The sequence below is a fragment of the Zosterops lateralis genome, assembly GCF_965231275.1.
Source record: "Zosterops lateralis genome assembly, chromosome: 4".
Taxonomy (NCBI): domain Eukaryota; kingdom Metazoa; phylum Chordata; class Aves; order Passeriformes; family Zosteropidae; genus Zosterops; species Zosterops lateralis.
Window position 1 is genome coordinate 70,621,312 of NC_139765.1, and position 25,286 is coordinate 70,646,597.

General features: G+C 48.1%; 1 protein-coding gene and 1 long non-coding RNA gene across 2 annotated transcripts; both read right to left on the bottom strand.

Moving 5' to 3' along the window:
- Nucleotides 1-9,117, bottom strand: LOC310908547. Its single transcript, XR_014589876.1, has 2 exons — nucleotides 9,008-9,117; nucleotides 1-342 (listed from the first exon to the last, which is right to left on the bottom strand). It is a non-coding gene; the product is annotated as an uncharacterized lncRNA (long non-coding RNA).
- Nucleotides 9,118-11,509: 2,392 nt separating this feature from the next.
- Nucleotides 11,510-21,394, bottom strand: LOC310908546 (endonuclease domain-containing 1 protein-like). The gene is made up of 3 exons (XM_083859691.1): nucleotides 21,122-21,394; nucleotides 19,248-19,569; nucleotides 11,510-17,213 (listed from the first exon to the last, which is right to left on the bottom strand). Exons 2-3 carry the CDS (start codon nucleotides 19,533-19,535, stop codon nucleotides 16,668-16,670), a joined length of 834 nt encoding a protein of 277 aa, XP_083715817.1. The 5' UTR covers nucleotides 19,536-19,569; nucleotides 21,122-21,394; the 3' UTR covers nucleotides 11,510-16,667.
- Between the last annotated feature and the right edge of the window lie 3,892 nt (nucleotides 21,395-25,286).

Consider the following 25,286-nt stretch of genomic DNA (forward strand, 5'->3'; position numbering starts at 1 on the left):
TGCAGCAAATAACTTTTATTGGAAGCTATAGCAAAATAAATGTTTTGGCACACATTGATCTTTTACAACCATTGAATACATTTGCCCAAATCAGTTTCCCATAAATCTGCAGAAAAGCTTCAGAAGCAGAGCAGAGAATGAAGGGATCCAAGGAGTGCATCCCAGGTATTTAGCTTTGGCTGATCAAAGCTTTCTATATATCTGATGCCAAAGCTGCCTGTCTGATACATCAGGTACTGCTGCCAAGAGGCAGTTTGAAAAGCAAGCAAAGAAAAGCATGTCCCAGGATCACAGAATCACTGAGTTGTTGTGTTTTGGAGGGATCTCTCAAGATCTTCTAGTCTATACTCCAGGCTCAGGCAGGATCAGCTAGAGCAGGTTGCCCACAATCATGTATTGTTGGGCTTTGGGTATCTGCAGACATGGAGATCTCCAGACAAGATCTCTGGGCAGTGTGAGGCCCCCTGGTCCCACAGCCTTCCTAAGGAGGTGAGGGACAAGTCAGCTGCACACTCTCAGGGACAGCTAATGAGGAGAGGACTCGTCCCTAAGAGCTCTCTCCTGAGAGGGGCAGCCAAGCAAAGCAGCTGGAGGCTGTGCCCACATCTTTGTGCCTTTGAGCAGAGGAGGAGGTGCCCTGAGGGCCAGAGCTGGAAACACACCAGAGAAGGAAGCAGCACAGATGCTGCACAGGACATTTGTGCCCCTCTCCTGTGCTCTGCTGAGACCCCAGCTGCAGTGCTGCCTCCAGCTCTGGGGCCCCCAGCACAAGCAGGATACAAAGGTGTTGGGGTGGAGTCCAGAGGAGGCCATGAAGGTGCTGTGAGGGCTGGAGCATGTGTGCTGTGGAGAGAGGGTGAGAGAGCTGGGGATGTTGAGCCTGGAGAAGACTCCTGAGAGGGCAGTACCTAAAGGATGTCTAAGAGGGCTGGAGAGGGTCTTTGGACAAGGCTGTGGAGTGACAGGACAAGAGGGAATGGTTTCACACGGAGAGAGGACAGGGTTAGATGGATATTCTAAAGAAGGAAATTACCATGAGCTGCCTGTGGTATGAGCAAAAGTTACCCAGAGATGTTTTGACTGTCCCATCCCTGGAAGCATTCAAGGCCAGGCTGAGGAGGGCTTGGAACAAGCTGGTGTAGTGGAAGGTGTCCCTGCCCATGGCAGGCAGGTCAGAATGAGATGATCTTTAATTCTTTAAAGTCCCATCAAAACCAACTTATTCTGTGATTCTTTGACATGTGGCAACAGCTCCTGAGCATTTTCCATCAAGGACGTGAGGTTCTTTGCCGTGGACAAGCATTGTTGAACAGAGTAACAGTTCTCCCCCGGTACAGCCTGGACAACCTGGCCTCCAGATCCCCCAGGCTGAGGTTCTCCACCTGATTCTTGTCATTCTCAGCAATCACTCCCCAAGCCCTGTCAGGCTGTGTGCCCACCAAGCAGCAGGCAGCTGACCAGATGTGGCTGGGTACATTAACCCTGTTATCAGAGATGTAGCTGTTCCCAGGCACGGCACCCGTGATGACGTAGGTGGTGTTACAACCCTCGCTCATTTCGGGCATTGTTTTGGTCTCGTAGTCATTCCACTTACCAGCGTTGAGACTTGTGTGCTGGGGCACTATGTTGGTGAGGGTGAAGGTAGACCACTTGCCGTTGTTGCCACTTTGGTGGCCACTGGGGCTCAAGTGACCACGGTTCAAACCATTGAGATTTGTGTACTCTTGGTTGATAGCCTGATTCTGGCCAATTTCCTGTGGAGTGATCTTGTATTTCCTTTCAAGGGAGTTCTCTGTATCCATATCCTTGGAATATCTTCGATTGATCAGCTTGACAGGGTAAAAAGAGGAAAAAGTGTCAGTACTGAGGATGTTTGTAATGAAACAGGTTAGCCTGGAGCAGATATTTCTAAGGGCCAAAATTCCATTTATGTCATCTCAGTGGAAGAAAATGTATGAATCTGAGAGAAATCATACACATGCCCCTCCTGCATGAATGCAAGAGCTTTAAAGAGAAAGCAGCTCAGAATCTGAGTGCTCTCATTTTGACTTGTGACCTTTGTGATTCAGCCTGCAGCCTGTGCTGGGAGCATGGATGGATGCCTGAGACAAGGAGCATTGTCCACTCCTTGGATTGAAAGGTGATTTTGGTGAGATACCTCCCCTGCCAAACCTGCTTCTCTTTCCTGCTGTCTCCACAGCCCAAATCCGCCCAGGGCTTTCCCTTCATGCCACACTGTGATTCTGTGATTCTGTGATTCTTTTGTGTTGTTGCTACAAGTGTATCTCTCAGTTCTGGAACACCAGAGGTTGTCTCCTCTGACCCCATACACAGGGAGATGTGTCAGGAATTTAGTCTTGGAGCTGAGGTTTCCCTGGGAGGGCTACATTTCATTCAAGGATGAACATTTTTGCTCAGGAAGCAAAAAGATCTCAATGTAAATGGAATCTATTACAGCAGTGCTAATAATATGTCTCAGAGCTGCTCTTGGCCAGGGAGCATCTTCTGCAGCAACACTTCAAAGGATAAGGCTAGTGATGGCTTTGGAGCATGCTGGTTTGCTGGCAAGTGGCCTGGTCCATGCAGGAGAATTGTATTGAGATGGTCTTTAAAGTTTCTTCAAACACAATCCATTCTATGATTTGCAGTTTTTATCCTACCCTAATGTAGAGGCTGTAGTGGTGCAAGACCAGATTAGTTGCTTATGTTCATGAGAGTAACAAGTGTGAATAATTTTTTTTTTTCATAATTTCAACACCTTGTTGGTCATTTTTGGGAATCATCTTTAGACTTCCTCTGGAACTGGACATAATGATCTTCCACATTTTTACCCAAAACTCTTCTCCTACTTGGCCCATAGAAAGTTCCTGAATTTGCTGCTCTTCTGTTCCTTCATTGGCCTGGCCTGTCTTACCAAAGGTCTGAAGGACATCTGTCAGGGCTTTATGGCTTGTGGAGTTCTGCCTGTCTGCTGGATCCTTCTGGACCATGCCGGAGCTAAAGGTGCTCAGGGTTCACTGCCCATGGATGGAGATCACACCCTTCTGACTGGACTGACACTGATGCTCCTCACTTTTCTCTGACTGAAATGTCACCCCACAAGGCCCTCCAGATTTAACCTGACCCTCACATCTCCAGTGCCTTTTCCCCTGAGGCTTTGTCCCTGGGCCATCTCATCCCATTCTCAGTTTCTCCTCACTTCTCTCACACCACTCACAAAGCTGTTGGACTCTTCACTGGGAGCAGATAAGCTCTGTCAGGGATGACAAAACAGCTCAGAGCAAAGTGGGGATCAGATCCCAGCAGAACTCTTGGTCCCTCAAGTGCAGCCTCTCTTTGATGCCTTTTCCCCATCACTTGCCCACCCACCAGAGCAGGGCACAGGGAGGGGAATCATTTGACTTTGTCATGTCATGCCAAGTAATCTGATTTGCTGTTCCTGTCAGGTCAAGGCAGGAAACTGGGCACCTTTGGGATATGATTCATCTCATTCTCCTGCTGATGGCTCAGATGCATCAGAGGAACCATGTGGTGCAGGTGTTTGAAGTTCACTGAGAAAATTTCCATCCAGAAGGTCTATTTGAGTGTGTGTGTAGTGGGGTGGAATGGAATAGAAGTGGTAATTTAACTGCTGCAGCTCATGTCTGAGTGGCTGGAGGGTGATGTGCTGTGAGAGAGACACTCACCTGAGGCTCAACAAACCACGAGTTATATCTGTTGCCAGGTCCAGGCTGGTATTTGTAAGCAGAGTACACTGGAATTCTCTTGTCTTTGTCATACAGGGTGGCAAAGTGATAGGAATTGCTGTAGACCTGGCAGATCCAGGCTGGGTTGTTTGGCTTCAGGACATCATTTGGGAAGGTTCCCCCATAGAAGAACTGAGGACAACTTGAAAAGGATGGCACCACCTCACTGTGTCCCAGCCAGAGGCAGCTGGACAACACCTGCAGCAGCAGCAGTCCCAGCATGGTGGCAGGATTTCAGGGAAGGGCTCTTGCTCCCCTGGAAGGCAAATGCAGAGGGACACTCAGCTTGGAGAGAGCTGGTCATGGCCTGGAGCTTTTTTGTGCAGGGGGACAGAGCTGGCAGAGGAGGGGATCATGAGAGACCATGAAAGGAGACATTTCTGTCTTCTAGGATATGGAAAAATCATGAGGGCAGGAAGGGTGAAACATAAACCAGGGTTTAGGTGTCCAGAGGATGCAGCAGTGGGAGAAGTCAGCCTGTAGGAGGAATGAGCCAAACCCACCAGGAGTGTAATCAGCTCTCCCAGCAATGTCAGATTGCAACCGAGACACAGCCCTGGGACAAGGGCACCTTTGCCCACCTCCCTCCTGCTCTGAGCACCTTCCACAGCAGACACCTGCAGCTGGGCAGGGACTCTGCTCAGCCCCCTGCAATGCTGAGCTGGCCTTTAAGCTCATAGGCCATTGGGCAGAGAAAGAACAGCAAGGCTGCACTTCCTACACGTCTCTGGCCCCATCCAGGTTCACACAGACATGCAGCTCTTCCACTCTGACCCAATATTGAATCCCAAATGATCCTCTTGGGGTCCTGCCTCTCAGCTGACATTGGGCAATGGAGGTCCTGCTGCTCACTCTGCATTTCCACAATATCCAACCCCAGACTCTGAACTTGCAGACACAGGGAGAGAGGAATGAAGGGGCCAAGCAGATGGCAGCAGCAAGCATGAGGGATAACACCTCTCTCTTATCAGCACAGGGGCTGCTGCACTGAGGGGCACCTCTTCCTGAGGTTATTTGGGATTCCTGCTGATGCCGATCTTCAGCTTTGATGACCGAATTTCCTGCACAGTCAAAGGCACCAGTGCAGGAGTTTCTATTCCTTACACAGCCACCTGTCCTCTTTTGTCTTTCTCTGTGCTGACATGATTTTCATCAGTCAGTAAGATCATTCCTTGATGAGAAAACTGCTGAAAAGCTCCCTGGGGTGCTGGCAGCCAACAAGGGGCTTTGTCTCCTTTCAGAGGCAGCACAGGTTTGGGGTAGCAGGGATGCTTCCATTTGCACTGCCAGACACTCAGTGCAATGATTTAATATCATCAGCATTTGGAATAAGGCAGCTAGGACAGGCAGTTCCAAGGGTTCCTGGCAGAGAAAGCTGCCACAGCCTCTAAAGCACAAAGCCCACCTCTGGCTGGGAAGGCTCTGAGCTGAGGACTGCTGAAGGCTTGACAAGTCACCCTGCACATTTGCTCCTTTCTAATCCTTCTCCCTGACCCTCATTTCTCCATTTCCATTGGATTCAGGATGTTGAGCTGCACACAGCCCTGCTCTGACCCAAGAGATGTGGTTCTTTTTCTCTTGTTCAGCCTTGGATCAGGAAGGTGCTGACCAATGTGCTGGAAACTGAGAATGTGAACCACAAGTAGGGACTTTTTTACAGTAGTGGGCAGAGCATTCCCACAGCTGCCCCAAATCAAGCAGAGAAGTGTCTGAAAAGTCCTTCTGCATCACCCACTCCATGACATCAAAATTTATCAAGCTAACTTGATATCTAACTTAATAGATATATAGGAAACCACCTACCGTGACAAAGAGAAGCACAGGATCCTGCTCGCAATCCCAAAGGGTCCGAGGACTCTCAGATGCCTCTGCTGCAGTCTCAGACGCCTGTGCTGCAGTCTCAGACTGTCTGGGTTTATATACTCTCCAGAAAGGGACACTTGCTGGTGTCCCAAGCAGAAATTAGAATGAATTTTCCCAGGAATTCCGACCGCACCTCTGTTTTTCCAGAGGTTTTTTTCAAGGTCAAGGGTTGAGTTTTGGTACTCAGCAATTTCCTGCTTCCTTCTTTTTAAAGAGTTTGATGTTAATTTTCAGATGACCTGTCTTGACTTCCTTTCCTATGTCATTCCTTCTGACCTTACCTTTCTGAAAAATAGAAAATACTAAAGTGCTGCAAAATTCAGAGTGTGCATAAGCTCTGATTGCACCTTGGTGGTCAGCAACTCCAGCCTAGGCTTTGTCTATATATATTGATTCCAAAGCTCAGGAAAAACTTTGAATATTGGAATCAATGGTGAGGAAGGAGCAAGAGCTTACCTTGTAGCAGGGTCTCAGAACTGGCAGCTGAAACATTCCTTCTGTCTTCTGCCTGGAGAAAGGACTCTTTGAACCCTCAGGAGTGTCACTGCGATATATATCCAGTCATAAATTTTCCACTTCTTATAAACTGGGAATTCCACAGTAAAGGGAGGATTTCTATTTTTTAAAGAGGAATTTCTTCATACCCACTCTGAAATATATTGACAGTTGTTTCTTATAATTTCCTCAGAATTTCTCCCAAATTTGCTGACTTGCCTAATAATATGTCAGGATCAGTTAACAGGGCCTGGAGATTTCCTTGATCATTCCATCAATCCCACCACCAGCAGCTGCTCCTGCTCCAGCACCTACACGTGTTTCTGTTCCCAACAGAACAGCTCTGGTGACATTACATGGACTGGCCTGTCTCTGAGGCTTTCTTCACATCCATCTTGGAATGGGTTGACCGTTGTTTGTCATAGTTTTCTCAGAATTTCTCCCAAATTTGCTGACTTGCTGCATCATATATCAGAATCAGTTAAGTATATATCCTGTCATAAATTTGTCTCCTCTTATAAACAGGAATTACACAGAAAAGAGAAGTTTTCAGTATTTATTCAGGGCAGTTTGTTCATGCCTGCTCTGAAATGTATTGACAGTACTTAGCTATAGTTTCCTCAGGATTTCTCCCAGATTTGCCAACTTGCAGCATGGTATGTCAGGATCAGTTAACAAGGGCTGGGGACTACCTTGATCATTCCATCAATCCCACCACCACCAGCTGCTGCTGCTCCAGCACCTACACATGTTTCTGTTCCCAACAGAACAGCTCTGGTGACATTACATGGACTGGCCTGTCTCTGAGGACACTCAGATATTCACAGGCTGCTCTTCTGCAGCCTCCCATTACATCCTTCCTATGGCCAGGCTACAAATATTCCCTTGCCTGATTGCCATGGCTTTGTAACAGCCTCATGGCAGCAGCCTGGGAAGGAGAAGGCTCTGGGCCCAGAGCACCTGGCAGTACTTGAGGTGTCTACAGGAGAGCTGGGGAGAGAGACTTTGGACAAGGACATGATAGGTGTGCTGGGTTCAGAGTTAATTTTCTTGAGAGTGGCAGGTGTGGGTCTTTGTTTGGTGTAGTGCTAAACACAGAGTTGGTAATACAGAGATGTTTTTGTTATTGATGAGCAGAGTATTCTAAGAGCCAAGGCCTTTTCTGGTCTTTGGACTGCCAGGCTGGCAAGGAGGCTGGTGGTACTTGGGAGGTTGGGAGGAGACACAGCCCGTACAAGTGACCAGAGGGATATTGCAGACCATATGACATCATGATGATCATATAAAGTGAAGGGAAGAAAGCAGAATGAGGAGACATTTGGAGAGGTGGGTTTTGTCATCCCAGGCAACTGTTAGGTGGGACGGGGCCCTACTTTCCCAGAGGTGGCTGAACACCTTTCTGTCCATGGGAAATGGTGAAAGGATTCCTTGTTGTGCTTTGCTTGTGTGCACAGCTTTTGCTTTCCCTGTTAAACTGTTTTTATTTCCACTCATGACTTTTCCAGCTTTTACCCCTCCAATTTTCTCCCTGATCCAAGTGGCAGGGGAGTGAGGAAGCGGCTGTATGCAGTGTGGATAGTGGAAGGTGTCCTTGCCCATGGAAGGGCATGGAACTAGCTGGTCATTAAGATCCTTTCCAGTCCAAAGTATTCTCTCATTCAATAATCATTCATTCACTCAAAACTAAACTGGATACATTTTCTGCCATTTCCAGAAGTCCAGGAATAATAGAATGATGAGTTGGTTGTTACAACCTGAAGTATCCAGAAGAGTGTGTTAGACCAAATTTTGTTTGAAAAAACTGGTTGAGTCCTGTGGTTCATTTTGTCTTTGTTAACGTGGGATTGATGACTTAAACAAAGTGAAGTTTAGCCAGGATAGGGAGAAGGCCAAGAAGAAACAAATCTGATGGAGGACGTTCAGCAAATTCCTCCTTTCTGATGAGGCCAAGAGACATAACAAAGAAGGGCCCAACAGTGGTCACATCATTAGAAGGCCTCATAAACCATCAAAGTCTCTCAAAGTCTCCTTCAACTCCGCAGTGCTGCACGACCCAGTGTAAAACCCATCAGAAGGGAAAAGTGGGGCAGTCCCGCGTAATCCTGAATACACAGAACCCACTGAACTCTTGGTTGTACCGGACCTCACCCCCAAAGGATGAAGAGTGAGGACATCAAAAATGCAAGTCTCGTTGCTGGAGCAATTGGGGATACCTTGTGTGAGCTGTTGGCTCTCTGGCCTGCTGCTTTCAAAGTGCAGATTCAAAAGCAAGCAAAGAAAAGCACGTCCCAGGATCACAGAATCACTGAATTGTTGTGTTTTGGAGGGACTTCTGAAGCTCTTCTAGTCCAGATTCCAGGATCAAGCAGGGTCAGCTAGAGGAGGTTGTCCAAAATGTTCTCTGCCGTGTCTTCAGGTTGTCTGGCACACATGAAGCACTTGGTCAGCAGCATTCCTGAACACCTCCTCACCTGACTGCCAGCAGCAAGGGGCATTTTGCCCAGGGTGAGCAAGTGAGAACCTCCATGCAGGAAGTGGAACAGAAACCCACCCAGATACACAACAGATAAACAGTTCCTCAGAAATCACAGGTGTAATCTAATCTAATTTTATGGAAGTTGCCTAACAGGAAGGCTTGGCTCCCAAATGGACCAAAGCACCTTTGCCCAGCTGCTCTCTCAGGCAGAGGACAGAAGATGCCAGAGAACGAAGGGAACCAAGGAGTGCATCCCAGGAATTTAGCTTTGGCTGCTCTAAGCTTTCTATATATCTGATGCCAAAGCTGCCTGTCTGATACATCAGGTGCTGCTGTCAAGGTTCGGTTTGAAAAGCAAGCAAAGAAAACCATGTCCCAGGATCACAGAATTGTTGGAATTTTTAGGGACTTTTCAAGATCTTCTCACCTGTACTCCAGGCTCAAGCAGGATCAGCTAGAGCAGGTTGTTCAGAACGATATCTGCTGTGTCTTCATATCTGTGGCACACCTGAAATGCCTTTTCAGCAGCGTTCCTGAACACTTCCTCACCTAAGTGCCAACAGGAAGGGTCATTTTGCCCAGGGGGAGCAAGTGAGAACCTCCATGCAGGAAGTGGAACAGAAACCCACCCAGATACACAACAGATAAACAGTTCCTCAGAAATCACAGGTGTAATCTAATCTAATTTTATGGAAGTTGCCTAACAGGAAGGCTTGGCTCCTGAATGGACCAAAGCACCTTTGCCCAGCTGCTATATCAAGCAGAGGACAGAAGATGCCATTGTCTTGATTCTCCTCTTTCATTCTCTTTTGGGACAGCACATTGGCAACATGTTCAGTCCTTAGAATGTGAACTCTTGGTGTTACTGGTAAAAGACTGAGCAAGTTGCATGATCCAAGCCACTTTGCAGTGAAGTGTCCTTAGGTCACAGTATCTTGCCACGGCTGCTGACAAAAATGATTTTTCCTTGCTGTCTAAAATCCCTGTGACACGCTGGAGCCCAGAGCTCTTCCCAAAGATGGACAGATATTGGGATTCCCAATACCTCTGAAGGTCCCGGCCTTGCAGAGAAATAGCTTAAATCAGTTATGGAGACGGCATATACGAATATGTTTTGAAAAGTCAAAAAGGTTTAAAAAGGGAAAGAAAATAATAGAAACACAAAGAACAAAGCCAAGCACAGTATAGGGACAGTTCCCATGCACTTGCTACCACACCCCAAAAATGGATTCAGCTTCTTTGTTCTTTCTCTTTAGCACTCAAATGTCTAAGTGGGCCATTTGTCCCTTGGCCCCATGAAATCAGCAACAGGCGTTGAGTTACACTTTCCAAGCTCAATCAGTGCCTCTGTGCTGGCACTCAGCCAATTTCTGTCAGGACAGCAAAGACATTTCTGGATCCTTTACCTTAGAAGAAAAGTAAGAGGTGAGTCTTAAACCTTTCCCTATTGGGAAGCCCCTGCTGGCGGTGTGGGGTACATGCCAACAGAGACACAGAGAAAACCGCAAAATTGCCCTCCCATCCCAGTGCAGCTGCATCTTCCCAGGGAACAGACGTGCTTCCCACCCCACCGTGGATATGGGCCAGCTCTGGGCTCAGCAAAGGGCTGCATCCCTATTCCCCATTCACACCAGGCTCAGCAGAAAACAGAGGCAATCCCACATGAAAGGGGCCTGCCTGCATGCCCGTGGAGCTGGGGCAGCCCTCTGCTCAGCTGCAAGCTGGGCTGCTGTGAGAAGCACAGAATCATTTCTCTTGGGAAAGGCCTCTGAGATCATGGAATCCAACCTTGGACTGATCACCGCCTGGTGGACCATGGCACTGATTGCCACATCCGGTCTCCAGGGATTGGGATTCCACCACATCCTCAGGTAGTCCATTCCCATGTTGAATCTCCCTTTCTGTGAAGAAATTCCTCCTTGATGTCCCAGGAGAGTCTCTCCTGATGCAGGTTGAGGCCTTGTCCTCTCATGGTCTCACTGTTTTCCTGGGAGAGGATGCTGACCCCCAGCTGGCTACAGCCCCTTTTCAGGGAGCTGGCCCAGCTGGGGCTGGGGGTTGCCCACGATGCTGCAGCACATCAGCCAGCCCCACTGGGGCTCTCCAAACCTCAGGGCAGCTGCAGTGGCCCAGGCTGCATCTCTCTGTGCAGCTGAGGCAGGCCTGGAGCTCTGCTGGCTGGGGTCAGAGCTGGGAGCCCAGCACAGCTGGAGACACCTGCATGGGGCTGCCTCACTCTGCACCTCCACCAGAACCTTTGTTTGAGTGCAGCCCCCAAACAGGTTGGTCCTGGCTGAGCAATGAGACCCAGCAGGATGATGAACAACAGCTCCTGAGCTGACAGGTCCAGTCCCAAGCTGGCTCCTCTGGAATTGACACAACTTGTGTGAGCTGTTGGAACCCTGGCCCACTTTGGTCATGGCCTCTCCCAGGAGAATAACTGGTGTCTGATGCCGACACTTATGTGGATGTTATGGCATCGTCAGGTTACATTTGGACTCCCAATGTCCTCCAATGTCCAGCAAAGGTGTTCTGGGCACAGTGACATTCCTGGTGGGGGTAGAAATTTCAGTGAGAAGCAACTTGTGGTTTATAGATGACAATCCCCTGCACACATCCAGCACTACAGCAAAAAACTTTTATTGGAAGCTCTTGCAAACCCAATGATGTGGCACACATTGATTTTTTACAACCATTGAAGCCATTTGCCCAAATCAGTTTCCCATAAATCTGCAGAAAAGCTTCAGAAGCAGAGCAGAGAACGAAGGGATCCAAGGAGTGCATCCCAGGAATTTAGCTTTGGCTGCTCTAAGCTTTCTATATATCTGATGCCAAAGCTGCCTGTCTGATACATCAGGTGCTGCTGTCAAGGTTCGGTTTGAAAAGCAAGCAAAGAAAACCATGTCCCAGGATCACAGAATTGTTGGAATTTTTAGGGACTTTTCAAGATCTTCTCACCTGTACTCCAGGCTCAAGCAGGATCAGCTAGAGCAGGTTGTTCAGAACGATATCTGCTGTGTCTTCATATCTGTGGCACACCTGAAATGCCTTTTCAGCAGCGTTCCTGAACACTTCCTCACCTAAGTGCCAACAGGAAGGGTCATTTTGCCCAGGGGGAGCAAGTGAGAACCTCCATGCAGGAAGTGGAACAGAAACCCACCCAGATACACAACAGATAAACAGTTCCTCAGAAATCACAGGTGTAATCTAATCTAATTTTATGGAAGTTGCCTAACAGGAAGGCTTGGCTCCTGAATGGACCAAAGCACCTTTGCCCAGCTGCTATATCAAGCAGAGGACAGAAGATGCCATTGTCTTGATTCTCCTCTTTCATTCTCTTTTGGGACAGCACATGGCAACATGTTCAGTCCTTAGAATGTGAACTCTTGGTGTTACTGGTAAAAGACTGAGCAAGTTGCATGATCCAAGCCACTTTGCAGTGAAGTGTCCTTAGGTCACAGTATCTTGCCACGGCTGCTGACAAAAATGATTTTTCCTTGCTGTCTAAAATCCCTGTGACACGCTGGAGCCCAGAGCTCTTCCCAAAGATGGACAGATATTGGGATTCCCAATACCTCTGAAGGTCCCGGCCTTGCAGAGAAATAGCTTAAATCAGTTATGGAGACGGCATATACGAATATGTTTTGAAAAGTCAAAAAGGTTTAAAAAGGGAAAGAAAATAATAGAAACACAAAGAACAAAGCCAAGCACAGTATAGGAACAGTTCCCATGCACTTGCTACCACACCCCAAAAATGGATTCAGCTTCTTTGTTCTTTCTCTTTAGCACTCAAATGTCTAAGTGGGCCATTTGTCCCGTGGCCCCATGAAATCAGCAACAGGCGTTGAGTTACACTTTCCAAGCTCAATCAGTGCCTCTGTGCTGGCACTCAGCCAATTTCTGTCAGGACAGCAAAGACATTTCTGGATCCTTTACGTTAGAAGAAAAGTAAGAGGTGAGTCTTAAACCTTTCCCTATTGGGAAGCCCCTGCTGGCGGTGTGGGGTACATGCCAACAGAGACACAGAGAAAACCGCAAAATTGCCCTCCCATCCCAGTGCAGCTGCATCTTCCCAGGGAACAGACGTGCTTCCCACCCCACCGTGGATATGGGCCAGCTCTGGGCTCAGCAAAGGGCTGCATCCCTATTCCCCATTCACACCAGGCTCAGCAGAAAACAGAGGCAATCCCACATGAAAGGGGCCTGCCTGCATGCCTCTGGAACTGGGGCAGCCCTCTGCTCAGCTGCAAGCTGGGCTGTTGTGAGAAGCACAGAATCATTTCTCTTGGGAAAGGCCTCTGAGATCATGGAATCCAACCTTGGACTGATCATCGCCTGGTGGACCGTGGCACTGAGTGCCACATCCAGTGTCCAGGGACTGGGATTCCACCACCTCCTCAGGTAGTCCATTCCCATGTTGAATCTCCCTTTCTGTGAAGAAATTCCTCCTGATGTCCTCTCCAAGAATCACCTGCAGTCCAGGTTGAGGCCTTGTCCTCTCATGGTCTCGCTGCTTGCCTGGGAGAGAATGCTGACCACCAGCTGGCTACAGCCCCTTTTCAGGGAGCTGGAGAGAGAAATAATCCCTCCGAGTCCCTCTTCTGGGCTAAAGGACTCCAGTTAATGGCAACCTGAGAAACAGGATTGATTGCTTAGATGCAAGAAGTCGGTTTATTGATCACAAGGATTCAGTAGACCTTTTCATCTGTTACTAAGAAATAGCCGCTCGATTAAGAAATAGGAGCTGTAGCAACCATGCCTTATGTTTCTCAGTAGCATTGCTTAAGTATAGGCAAGGACAGACCCCTACAAGCATGTATGGGCTTACATAAACCAAGCATAATCAGCGTATCCTTATCTTCTGCTTCCCTCCTCAGGGTACAATCAGCTACAGCCCCACTGCCTGCCAAGGCTTACGGCCTCCCAATGCCAACGTGTGCACTCCTGGGATGAGCTGAGCAGAACTCTCAGTCCTGTTCTCTGCCTGCATCTTTACATCCAGCTGCCTCAGCTGCTCCTCACAGGCCTTACCCTCCAGGGCCTTCCCCAGCTTCATGGCCTTTCTCTGCACTGGCTGCACAGATCTCTCCTTGGCCCATGGATCCAGCCTGTCCAGATGCCTCTGCAGAGCCTTTTTGCCGGCTGAAAAACACTTTTTCTGACCCAGAGACGGGGGTTCCTGAGAGGCGTTTAAAGACTTTTATTCCATTTTGAATGTCATGAGAAACATGAGACAGTGCAGATGTTACAATTCATGCCACCAAAATCAGAAGCCAAACTCTTTCCTAAATACAATACATTTTATGTATTTTTTTGCCTATTAGCTTTTGCCATAGTATTCTGCTTATGCTTCTAAGATGATTGTCTATTAAAATACTCCATGTGGGTATTGCTACAAGCCATCTTTCGTAGTTGTATTTCACAAAAATATCTAGTCTATTTGCAAGGCCGTCATTTGAAAGTTGTTTCTAGTTCAATTTCTCTCTCTCTGCAATGTCTGTCCTATTGCATGGCCTTCCTAAGTCAGCATACTTTATCTCAAAGTTTGCATACACTTGCACAAGACTATGCACAAGGCTAATGTAAGCCTTTTGTCAGACTTTGAGAATTTTCTACAAAACCATTTCCCAAACCTGCCTTCCAGCAAGCTGAGTCTCCCACACAACCTGGTATCATTCATGATCTTATTGAGGGTTCACTGGTTGCCCTCATCCAGATCATCAGTAAAGACATTAAACAGGAACAGATGTGACACTGATCCCTGGGGGACACCGCTTGTGGCCGGACACCAGCTGGATGTGGCCCCGTTCACCAACACTCTCTGGGCCTGCACATCCAGACGGTTCCTGACCCAGCCAAGAGAGCACCTCTGCAAGCCATGGGCTGAGGGCTTTTCCAGGAGAATGCCATGGGAGACTGTGCCAAAGGCTTTCTTGATGTGCAGGCAGACACTTGCACAGCCTCCCCCCTCATCCCCTGGGCCATTCATCTGGTGATCCAAGGAGATCAGGTTTGCTGGGCAGGATGTGCCTTTGCTAAAGCCCTGCTGGCTGGGACTGATGCCTTGGTTATCCTGGATGTGCCGCGTGATCCCACTCAGGACAATCTGCTCCATAACCCTTCTGGGAAGCCGGGTCAGGTGGACACACCTGGAGTTGCCCAGATTCTCCTTGCAGCCCTTCTTGTGCATGGGTGTGACAATGGCCAAACTCCAGGCCTCTGGCACCTCCCCAGTCACCCAGCACTGATTAGAAGTGATGGAAAGCAACACTCCTCATATCTGAAATCAGGTAGAATCCATGGAGTTTCTTTTCTCTCTTGGGCTGCCCATGTATTTCACAAGCTGGCTGTGGATGGCAGGGTATTTGTGATTCCTGCCAGGGGTCAAGGTGCTGGGAAGAGCATGGGAAGTCAATAGAGGTGGCACTGCTGGGGTTGGTGTGTAGGTTTTGCACAGCCTGGGTTTTGGTAGCGGGGCGGGGGGGGCACAGATGTGGTTTCTGTGAGAAGGTCCTAGAAGCTTCCACCATGTTTGGAAGATCCAGCCCCTGATGACTGTGAAGATGGACATGCTGTGTGCTTGAGTGCAGCCCCCAAACAGGTTGGTCCTGGCTGAGCAATGAGACCCAGGATGATGATGAACAACAGCTCCTGAGCTGACGAGACCAGTCCCGAGCTGGCAGCTCTGGAAGTGACACAACTTGTGTGAGCTGTTGGCACCCTGGCCCACTTTGTTCATGCCCATTCCCAGGACAAAACCCACTTCTGAGTATAGAATATAAGTCAGAACACTGCAATTCATCACTGCAGCAAATAACTTTTATTGGAAGCTATAGCAAAATAAATGTTTTGGCACACATTGATCTTTTACAACCATTGAATCCATTTGCCCAAATCAGTTTCCCATAAATCTGCAGAAAAGCTTCAGAAGCAGAGCAGAGTATGAAAGGATCCAAGGAGTGCATCCCAGGAATTTAGCTTTGGCTGCTCTAAGCTTTCTATATATCTGATGCCAAAGCTGCCTGTCTGATACATCAGGTGCTGCTGCCAAGGTTCAGTTTGAAAAGCAAGCAAAGAAAAGCATGTCCCAGGATCACAGAATCACTGAATTGTTGTGTTTTGGAGGGACCTCTCAAGATCATCTAGTCTATACTCCAGGCTCAGGCAGGATCAGCTAGAGCAGGCTGTCCACAATCATGTATTGTTGTGCTTTGGGTATCTGCAGACATGGAGATCTCCAGACAAGATCTCTGGGCAGTGTGAGGCCCCATGGTCCCACAGCCTTCCTAAGGAGGTGAGGGACAAGTCAGCTGGACACTGTCAGCAACAGCTAAGGAGGAGAGGACTCGTCCGTAAGAGCTCTCTCCTGAGGGGGGCAGCCAAGCAAAGCAGCTGGAGGCTGTGCCCACATCTTTGTGCCTTTGAGCAGAGGAGGAGGTGCCCTGAGGGCCAGAGCTGGAAACACACCAGAGAAGGAAGCAGCACAGATGCTGCACAGGACATTTGTGCCCCTCTCCTGTGCTCTGCTGAGACCCCAGCTGCAGTGCTGCCTCCAGCTCTGGGGCCCCCAGCACAAGCAGGATACAAAGGTGTTGGGGTGGAGTCCAGAGGAGGCCATGAAGGTGCTGTGAGGGCTGGAGCATGTGTGCTGTGGAGAGAGGGTGAGAGAGCTGGGGATGTTGAGCCTGGAGAAGACTCCTGAGAGGGCAGTACCTAAAGGATGTCTAAGAGGGCTGGAGAGGGTCTTTGGACAAGGCTGTGGAGTGACAGGACAAGAGGGAATGGTTTCACACTGAAAGAGGACAGGGTTAGATGGATATTCTAAAGAAGGAAATTACTATCAGCAGGCTGTGGTATGAGAAAAAGTTACCCAGAAATGTTTTGACTGTCCCATCCCTGGAAGCATTCAAGGCCAGGCTGAGGAGGGCTTGGAACAAGCTGGTGTAGTGGAAGGTGTCCCTGCCCATGGCAGGCAGGTCAGAACGAGATATCTTTAATTCTTTAAAGTCCCATCAAAACCAACTTATTCTGTGATTCTTTGACATGTGGCAACAGCTCCTGAGCCTTTTCCATCAAGGCTGTCAGTGTTATTTCCGAGGACAAGCATTGTTGAACAGAGTAACAGTTCTCCCCCTGTATAGCCTGGACAACCTGGCCTCCAGATCCCCCAGGCTGAGGTTCTCCACCTGATTCTTGTCATTCTCAGCAATCACCCCCCAAGCCTTCTTGGGCTGTGTGTCCACCACACAGCAGGCAGCTGACCAGATGTGGCTGGGTACATTAACCCTGTTATCAGAGATGTAGCTGTTCCCAGGCACGGCACCCGTGATGACGTAGGTGGTTGTACAGCCCTTGCTCATTTTGGGCATCATTTTGGCCTCATAGATATTCCACTGGCCCTTGTTGAGACTGCTGTTTTGAGGCACTATGTTGGTGAGGGTGAATGTGGCTGTCTTGCTCTCTCTACTCTCCTGATGGCCATTGGGGCTCAAATGGCCACGGTCCAAATCAGTCCTTTTGTTGTAGTCATCAAGGACAGCCTGGCTCACTTTGATTTGGTCTAAGGTGAACTTGTGTTGATCTATGAGGACCGACTCTCTTTCCATATCTTTAAGACTATTTTTATTTATCAGCTGGATAGGGAAAGAGAAAGAGGTGTTAGAATGCGGAATGGGAGTAATGGAGAAGATTTCCCTGGAGCACAAGTCTCTGAGGGTCAAAATTACATTCTTTGTCATCTCAGGGTATGAAAATTTACGAATCTGAGAGAAAACATACACATGCCCCTCCTGCATTAATGCAAGAGCTTTAAAGAGAAAGCAGCTCAGAATCTGACTGCTCTCATTTTGACTTGAGACCTTTGTGATCCAGCCTGCAGCCTGTGCTGGGAGCATGGATGGATGCCTGAGACAAGGAGCATTTTCCACTCCTTGGATTGAAAGGTGACTTTGGTGAGAAACCTCCCCTGCCAAATCTGCTTCCCTTTCCGCCTATCTCCATACCCCAAATATGTGCCGGCTTCTCCCCAGATCCCCTCATTCCATGCTATGATTCTGTGATTCTAAGATTTTGTGTGTCTTTTGTGTTGATGCTACAAGTGTATCTCAGGTCTGGAACTGGCAACAAGAGGTTGCCCCCTCTGACCCCATACACAGGGAGATTTGTCAGGAAATCAGTTCTGGAGCTGATATTTCCCTGGGAGGGCTGCAGTTTGTTCAAGGATGGACATTTTTGCTCAGGAAGCAAAAAGATCTTAATGTAAATGGAATCTGTTACAGCAGTGCTAAGAATGTGTCTCAGAGCTGATCTGGGCCACGAAGCATCTTCTGCAGCATCACTGAAAAGGAGTTACAAATGATCAGCCTCTGAGACAGGCCTGTAACCTCAAAAGTGTCCTGGGAGAATTGAATTATCCAAGAAGACCTCTGCAGAAAGTTAACAAGACGAAAGAATTTTTGGGTGGCCTGGGTCCAGGGTCCAGGAGGAAAATGCCAGGTTGGATAAGGCTTGGAGGATACTGGTCTGGCGCAGAGTGGCCTGGCCCATGAAGGGGAGCTGGATTGAGATGGTCCTTATGGTTCATTCCAATACAAACCATTCTATGATTGTACAAAAAGAGAGAAGTTTTAACCCTCCCTTATCTGGAGGCACCAGTAGAGCAAGACCAGAGTAGTTGTTTCAGTTCCTATGTGTAATAAGATGAAATTATTATTTTTTTCATACCTTCAACTTCATTTTTTTCATATTACGGAAACATTTTTAGCCTTCCTCAGGAATAGGGCACGTGGCTTCCTTCTCTGGCTCGCCTTCCCCCAAATGCCGCCCTGCTACTCTGTCCAGAGCAATGACAGGAAATATCTCTTTTCTCTTCTGCAATTGGCCTGGCCTGTTCTACTGAAGTTTGCCTCAAAGACATTGGTGAGGGCTCTACAGCTTGTGGAGTTCTCTCTGTCTGCTGGACCCTTCTGGACCAAGCCTGAGCCAAAGGTGCTCAGGGGTCACTGCCCATGGATGGAGATCACACCCTTCTCACTGGACTGACACTGATGCTCCTCACTCTTCACTGCCTGAACTGTCACTCCACAAGGCCCTCCACTGTTAACCTGACCCTCACATCTCCAGTGCCTTTTCCCCTGAGGCTTTGTCCCTGGGCCATCTCATCCCATTCTGAGTTTCTCCTCACTTCTCTCACACCACTCACAAAGCCTCTTGGACTCTTCACTGGGAGCAGATAAGCTCTGTCAGGGATGACAAAACAGCTCAGAGCAAAGTGGGGATCAGATCTCAGCAGGACTCTTGGTCCCTCAAGTGTGGCCTCTCTTGGATGCCTTTTCCCCATCACTTGCCCACCAACCAGAGCAGGGCACAGGGAGGGGAATCATTTGTCTTTGTCAGGTCATGCCAAGTAATCAGATTTGCTGTTCCTGTCAGGTCAAGGCAGGAAACTGGGCACCTTTGGGATATGATTCATCTCATTCTCCTGCTGATGGCTCAGATGCATCAGAGGAACCATGTGGTGCAGGTGTTAGAAGTTCAAGGAGAAAATTCCCATCCAGTGGATCTATTTGTGTGTGTAGTGGGGTGGTAGGGAATAGAAGTGGTAATTTAACTGCTGCAGCTCATGTCTGAGTGGCTGGAGGGTGATGTGCTGTGAGAGAGACACTCACCTGAGGCTCAACAAACCACCATGTATGAGGTCTCGGGGCAGGTCCAGGCTTGTATTTGTAAGCAGAGTACACTGGAATTCTCCTGGCTCTGTCATACAGTGTAGCATAGTGATAGGAGTTGCTGTAGCGCTGACAGATATAGGCTGCGTTCTGTGGCTTCAGGACATCATTTGGGAAGGTTCCCCCATAGAAAAACTGAGGACAACTTGCAAAGGATGGCACCACCTCACCGTGTCCCAGCCAGAGGCAGCTGGACAACACCTGCAGCAGCAGCAGCAGCCCCAGCATGGTGGCAGGATTTCAGGGAAGGGCTCTTGCTCCCCTGGAAGGCAAATGCAGAGGGACATTCAGCTTGGAGAGAGCTGGTCATGGCCTGGAGCCTTTATGTGCAGGGGGACAGAGCTGGCAGAGGAGAGGATCATGAGATACCAGAAAAGGAGACATTTCTGTGTTCCAGGATATGGAAAAATCATGAGGGCAGTAAGGGTGAAACATAAACCAGGGTTTAGGTGTCCAGAGGAGGCAGCAGTGGGAGAAGTCAGCCTGTAGGAGGAAGGAGCCAAACCCACCACGAGTGTAATCAGCTCTCCCAGCAATGTCAGCTTGCAACTGAGGCACAGCCCTGGGACAAGGGCACCTTTGCCCACCTCCCTCCTGCTCTGAGCACCTTCCCACAGCAGACACCTGCAGCTGGGCAGGGACTCTGCTCAGCCCCCTGCAATGCTGAGCTGGCCTTTAAGCTCATGGGCCATTGGGCAGGGAAAGAACAGCAAGGCTGAACTTCCTACACATCTCTGGCCCCATCCAGGGACACACAGACATGCAGCATTTCCATTCTGACCCAATATTGACCCCCAAATGATCTACTTGGGGTCCTGCCTCTCAGCTGACATTGGGCAATGGGGGTCCTGCTGCTCAATTTGCATTTCCACAATATCCAACCCCAGACTCTGAACTTGCAGACACATGGAGAGAGAAAATGAAGGGACCAAGCAGATGGCAGCAGCAAGCATGAGGGATAACACCTCTATCTTATCAGCACAGGGGCTGCTGCAATGCAAGCACTGAGGGGCAGCTCTTCCTGAGGTTATTTGGGATTCCTGCTGATGCCCATCTCAAGCTTTGATGACCAAATTTCTTGCACAGTCAAAGGCACCAGTGCAGGAATTTCTATTTCTTGCACAGCCACATGTCCTCTTTTCTCTGTGCTGATGTGATTTCCAGCAGTCAGTAAGATCATTCCTTGATGAGAAAACTGCTGAAAAGCTCCCTGGGGTGCTGGCAGCCAAGCAAGGGGCTTTGTCTCTTTTCAGAGGCAGCACAGGTTTGGGGTAGCAGGGATGCTTCCATTTACACTGCCAGACACTCAGTGCAATGATTTAATATCATCAGCATTTGGATTAAGGCAGCTAGGACAGGCAGTTCCAAGGGCTCCTGGCAGAGAAAGCTGCCACAGCCTCTAAAGCACAAAGCCCACCTCTGGCTGGGAAGGCTCTGAGCTGAGGACTGCTGAAGGCTTGACAAGTCACCTTGCACATTTGCTCCTTTCTAATCCTTCTCCCTGACCCTCATCTCTCCATTTCCATTGGATTCAGGATGTTGAGCTGCACACAGCCCTGCTCTGACCCAAGAGATTTGGTTCTTTTTCTCTTGTTCAGCCCTGGATCAGGAAGGTGCTGACCAATGGGCTGGAAACTGAGAATATGAACCACAAATAGGGACTTTTTTACAGTAGTGGGCAGAGCATTCCCACAGCTGCCCCAAATCAAGCAGAGAAGTGTCTGAAAATTATTTAAGCATCACCCACTCAATGAAATTCAAATTTATCTAGCTAACTAAATATCTGACTAAATGGATATATAGAAACCACCTACCGTGACAAAGAGAAGCACAGGATTCTGCTCACAGCCCCAAAGTGGCAGAGGACTCTCAGTTGCCTGTGCTGCAGTCTCAGACTGTCTGGGTTTATATAATCTCCAGGAAGAGACAATTGTTAGATTTCCCAAACAGGAATTAGAGTTCAGACCACACTTTCGGTTTTCTAGAGGTTTTTTGCAAGGTCCTGGGTGGAGTTTTGGCACTCGAAAATTCCCTGCTTACTTCTTATTGAACAGTTTTGTGGCGGTGTGTGGATGGGTCCTAATTGTTTGTATGGCATGTTTTATTAAGTTCAATTGTTATATGGTTCATTCCTTGTACCCCCCTCGTGTTCTTCCCCTTGGTTCTTCCCTAAGTTGTTTACTTCACAGCTGTCAATCATTAATTATATTACCATCTGCTCCTGCCAGTCACTCTGGGGCCTCACCCAGAGTCTGGATTTGGAAAGTTCCAGGAGAGGCTTCAGGTGATTGGTCAGGGTGCAGCGGTCCCCCTCCCAGTTTTACCCCATTCGTTATTCATTATGACTGTCACCCTTTGAGCCACTCCCTGATTTTTCCCTATTGGTCATTTGCTCTACCCTCCTTTGAGATCCTCCCCCCTTTAAAAGTTGATGCACACAGGTGCTTCGGGGTCTCTCTCGAGGCACGGCCCTGGCTGCAGGAATAAAGCTCTGTTGGTTCACCTCAGAGAATCCCATCTCTTCTTTCCCTACGCCTTAGCTTTGGCTCTGCTCTTTGGGCTGCAAGAACCTAGGTGTTGCAGTGGTACCAGGGCTGGCCAGCGGTAGCAGCACGAGAGCATCCGCAACACAGTTTGATGTTAATTTTGTGGTCAGGAGGCCAAGGACAGAAGGAATGATTTGGCAAAGCAACTCAAGCCGGCTCACCTGAAAATTCCGTGCATGCATAAGCTCTCAATGCTGCTTGGACCTCTGCAGCTCCAGCCTAGGCTTTATCTCTATATATATTTATTCCAATGCCCAGGAAAGACTTTGAATATTGGAGTCAACGGTGAGGAAGGAGCAAGAGCTTACCTTGAAGCAGAGTCTCAGAACATGCAGATGAACTGTTCCTTCTGTCTTCTGCCTGGAGAAAGGTCTGTTTGAACCATCAGGAGTGCCGCTGCAATCTATACCCAGTCCTAAATTTGCCTCTTCTTATAAACAGGAAATTCCACAGAAAAGGGAAGTTTTCTTTTTCTTATTCAGGGGCTTTTTTTACACCCATAGTGAAGTTTGTTCGTGGCAGTTTGTTAAAGTTTCCTCAGAATTTCTCCCAAATTTGCTGACTTGCAGCATGGTGTATGTCAGGATCAGTTAAATATATACCGAATTATAAATTTGTGTCTTCTTATAAACAGGGAATTCCACAGAAAAGGATGGATTTCTATTTATTTAAGAGGAATTTGTTCATACCCACCCTGAAATATATTGACAATTGTTTGTTACAGTTTCCTCAGAGTTTCTCCCAAATTGCTGAGTAGAGCTTTCCCAGAGCCAAGGCCTTTTCTGCTCTTCGGACTGCCAGGCTGGCAAGGAGGCTGGGGGTACTTGGGAGGTTGGGAGGAGACACAGCCAGGACAGGTGACCAGAGGGATATTGCAGACCATGTGACATCATGATGAGCATATAAAGTGAAGGGAAGAAGGAGGCATGAGGGGACATTTGGAGTGGTGGGTTTTGTCGTCCCAGGTAACTCTTGGATGGGATGGGGCCCTGCTGTCCTGGAGGTGGGTGAACAACTTTCTGTCCATAGGAAATGGTGAAAGAATTCTTGTTGTGCTTTGCTTGTGTGCACAGCTTTTGCTTTCCTTGTTAAACTGTCTACATCTCCACCCATGAGTTTCCCAGCTTGTACCCCTCCAATTCTCTCCCTGATCCCAGTGGCAGAGGAGTGAGAGAGTGGCTGTGTGGGGCGTTGCTGCTGGCTGGAGTTAAACCACGACATTGGGACAAGGTGAAATAGCTTGAAATGGAAGGAGTGTAGGGTTAGAGTGGATATTTGGAAGGTATTTGTTGCTGTGCGGGTGGCGGAGCCCCAGCACAGGTTGCCCAGAGAAGCTGAGACTGCCCCATCCCTGGAAGTGTCCAAGGCCAGGTTGGATGGGGATTGGAGCAGCCCGGGATAGAAGAAAGTGTCCCTGCCCATGGGAGGGCATGGAACTAGCTGGTCATTAAGTCCTTTGCAATCCAAAGTGTTCTGTCATTCACTGATCATTCATTCAGTCAAACCAAAACTGAACTCTTTTTCTTCCATTTCCAAAAGTCTAGGAATAACAGAATGATAAGTTGGTTGTTACAACCTGAAGTATCCAGAAGAGTGTGTTAGGCCATAGTTTGTTTAAACAAACTGGTTGTGTCCTGTGGTTTCTTTTGTCTTTGTTAAGCTGTGACTGATGACTTGAACTAAGCGAGGTTTAGCCAGGGTGAGAGAGAAGGTCAAGAAGAAGTAGATCTGGTGGAGGTGGAGCAAATTCCTCCTTTCTAATGAGGCCCAACTGACATAACAAAGCAGGGCCCAACAGTGGTCACATCATTGAAGGGGCCATAAACCATCAAACGCCCCCATAATGTCCCCCAACTCCACAGTGCTGCATGACACAGTGTAAAACCCATCTGAAGGGAAAAGTGGGGCACTCCCACATAATCCTGAACACACAGAACCCATTGAACTCCTGGTTATGCCAGCCCCCACCACTAAAGGATCAAGAGTGAGGATATGAAAGCTGCAAGTCTCATTGCTGGAGCCATTGGATATATCTTGTATGAGCTGTTGGCACCCTGGCCCACGTTGTTCATGCCCATTCCCAGGAGAATAACTGGTGACACTTGTGTGGGTGTTATGGCATCCTCAGTTTGCATTTGGACACCCAATGTCCTGCAAGGGTGCTCTGGGCACTGTGACATTCCTGCTGGTGGAAGTTTCAGTGAGAAGCTAACCTGTGGTTTATCTATAATGTGGCCCTGCAATCCAGCACTTCAGTAAGTAAACTTTATTCTGAACCTCTGTTTTGGATATGGCTGATGTAGAGTTCTCAGTCCTTACTGTGCTTTTCTTTGTATTGCTAGCTGGATGGGTTTTTAAAGCAGACCAGTGTTTTAGTTACTGTCAAGCAGCACTGTCCCTCTGATATTCCTTCTCCCTTCAAAGGGAATGGGAGTGGGGAAGATCCTGGAAGGGGATGCAACCAGGACAGCTGACCCAAATGAACCAAAAGGATATTCCATACCTTACAACTTCAGCTCAGATATATAAGCTAAGGGAGAGAGGAGGAAGGGGGGACATTTGTGAGTTTTCAGTGTTGGTCTTCTGGAGGAATCATTATGCTTGCTGAAGGCCTACTTCCCAGAAAGTGTCTGAACATCACCACTTATGAGAAGTGGAGACTGACTTTTGGTTTCTCTAGCTCTTGCATACACAGACACACCTCTTCCAGGAGAGCGTGTATGTGTGTGTGTGGAGATTCCTCCTTGGAGTGGTGATGCTTCTCAAGGTCACTTCTGGGGGCTGAGCCAAAGAGATTTGACCGTGGTCAAATGGGCATTTGACCATTTGCATGGGCGAGTAACATCAATCTGATTGTTTTTGCTGGTTTTAATACAACTGCTGTAATATATTTGCTTCAATACTGCTTCATAGTGCACAACACTATACTAGTAGTTATAGCTTCCATACTGTGAAGTAATTAATTCTGATTAACATGTTTTTGCCTTATCATTATCATCATAAATCATATATAATTATATAAGTATGTATGGTTTGCAATCCTCAAACCCGTGGGACAAATTGTATAAAGTTTCAATTACATCTCTGTAACACTTTAGACATAAACAATTGGCAAAATCTGGGACTAAGATTGGATTCAGCTGAACCCAGACTGCTCCCTAAGAAGGAGCTTACCAAGTAAGGGGGTCCTTTCTGCAGCTTATGACTCAACAGGAAAGTTCCTCAACCTTTGCCTGAAGCTCCCATTCTGCCCACAAAACCACCCTCAAAGGAAAGGGACCCCTCAAGATATCCTAAATGTTCAGTGTGAAAAGGAACAACGAAAATCAGAAGATACATAAAATTTCACAAGGTTTTATTAGTCAATTACACACTTTACATGGAAATGGTTATATTAGTCTCTAAACTACTCTATACATACATGGCAGCGGGT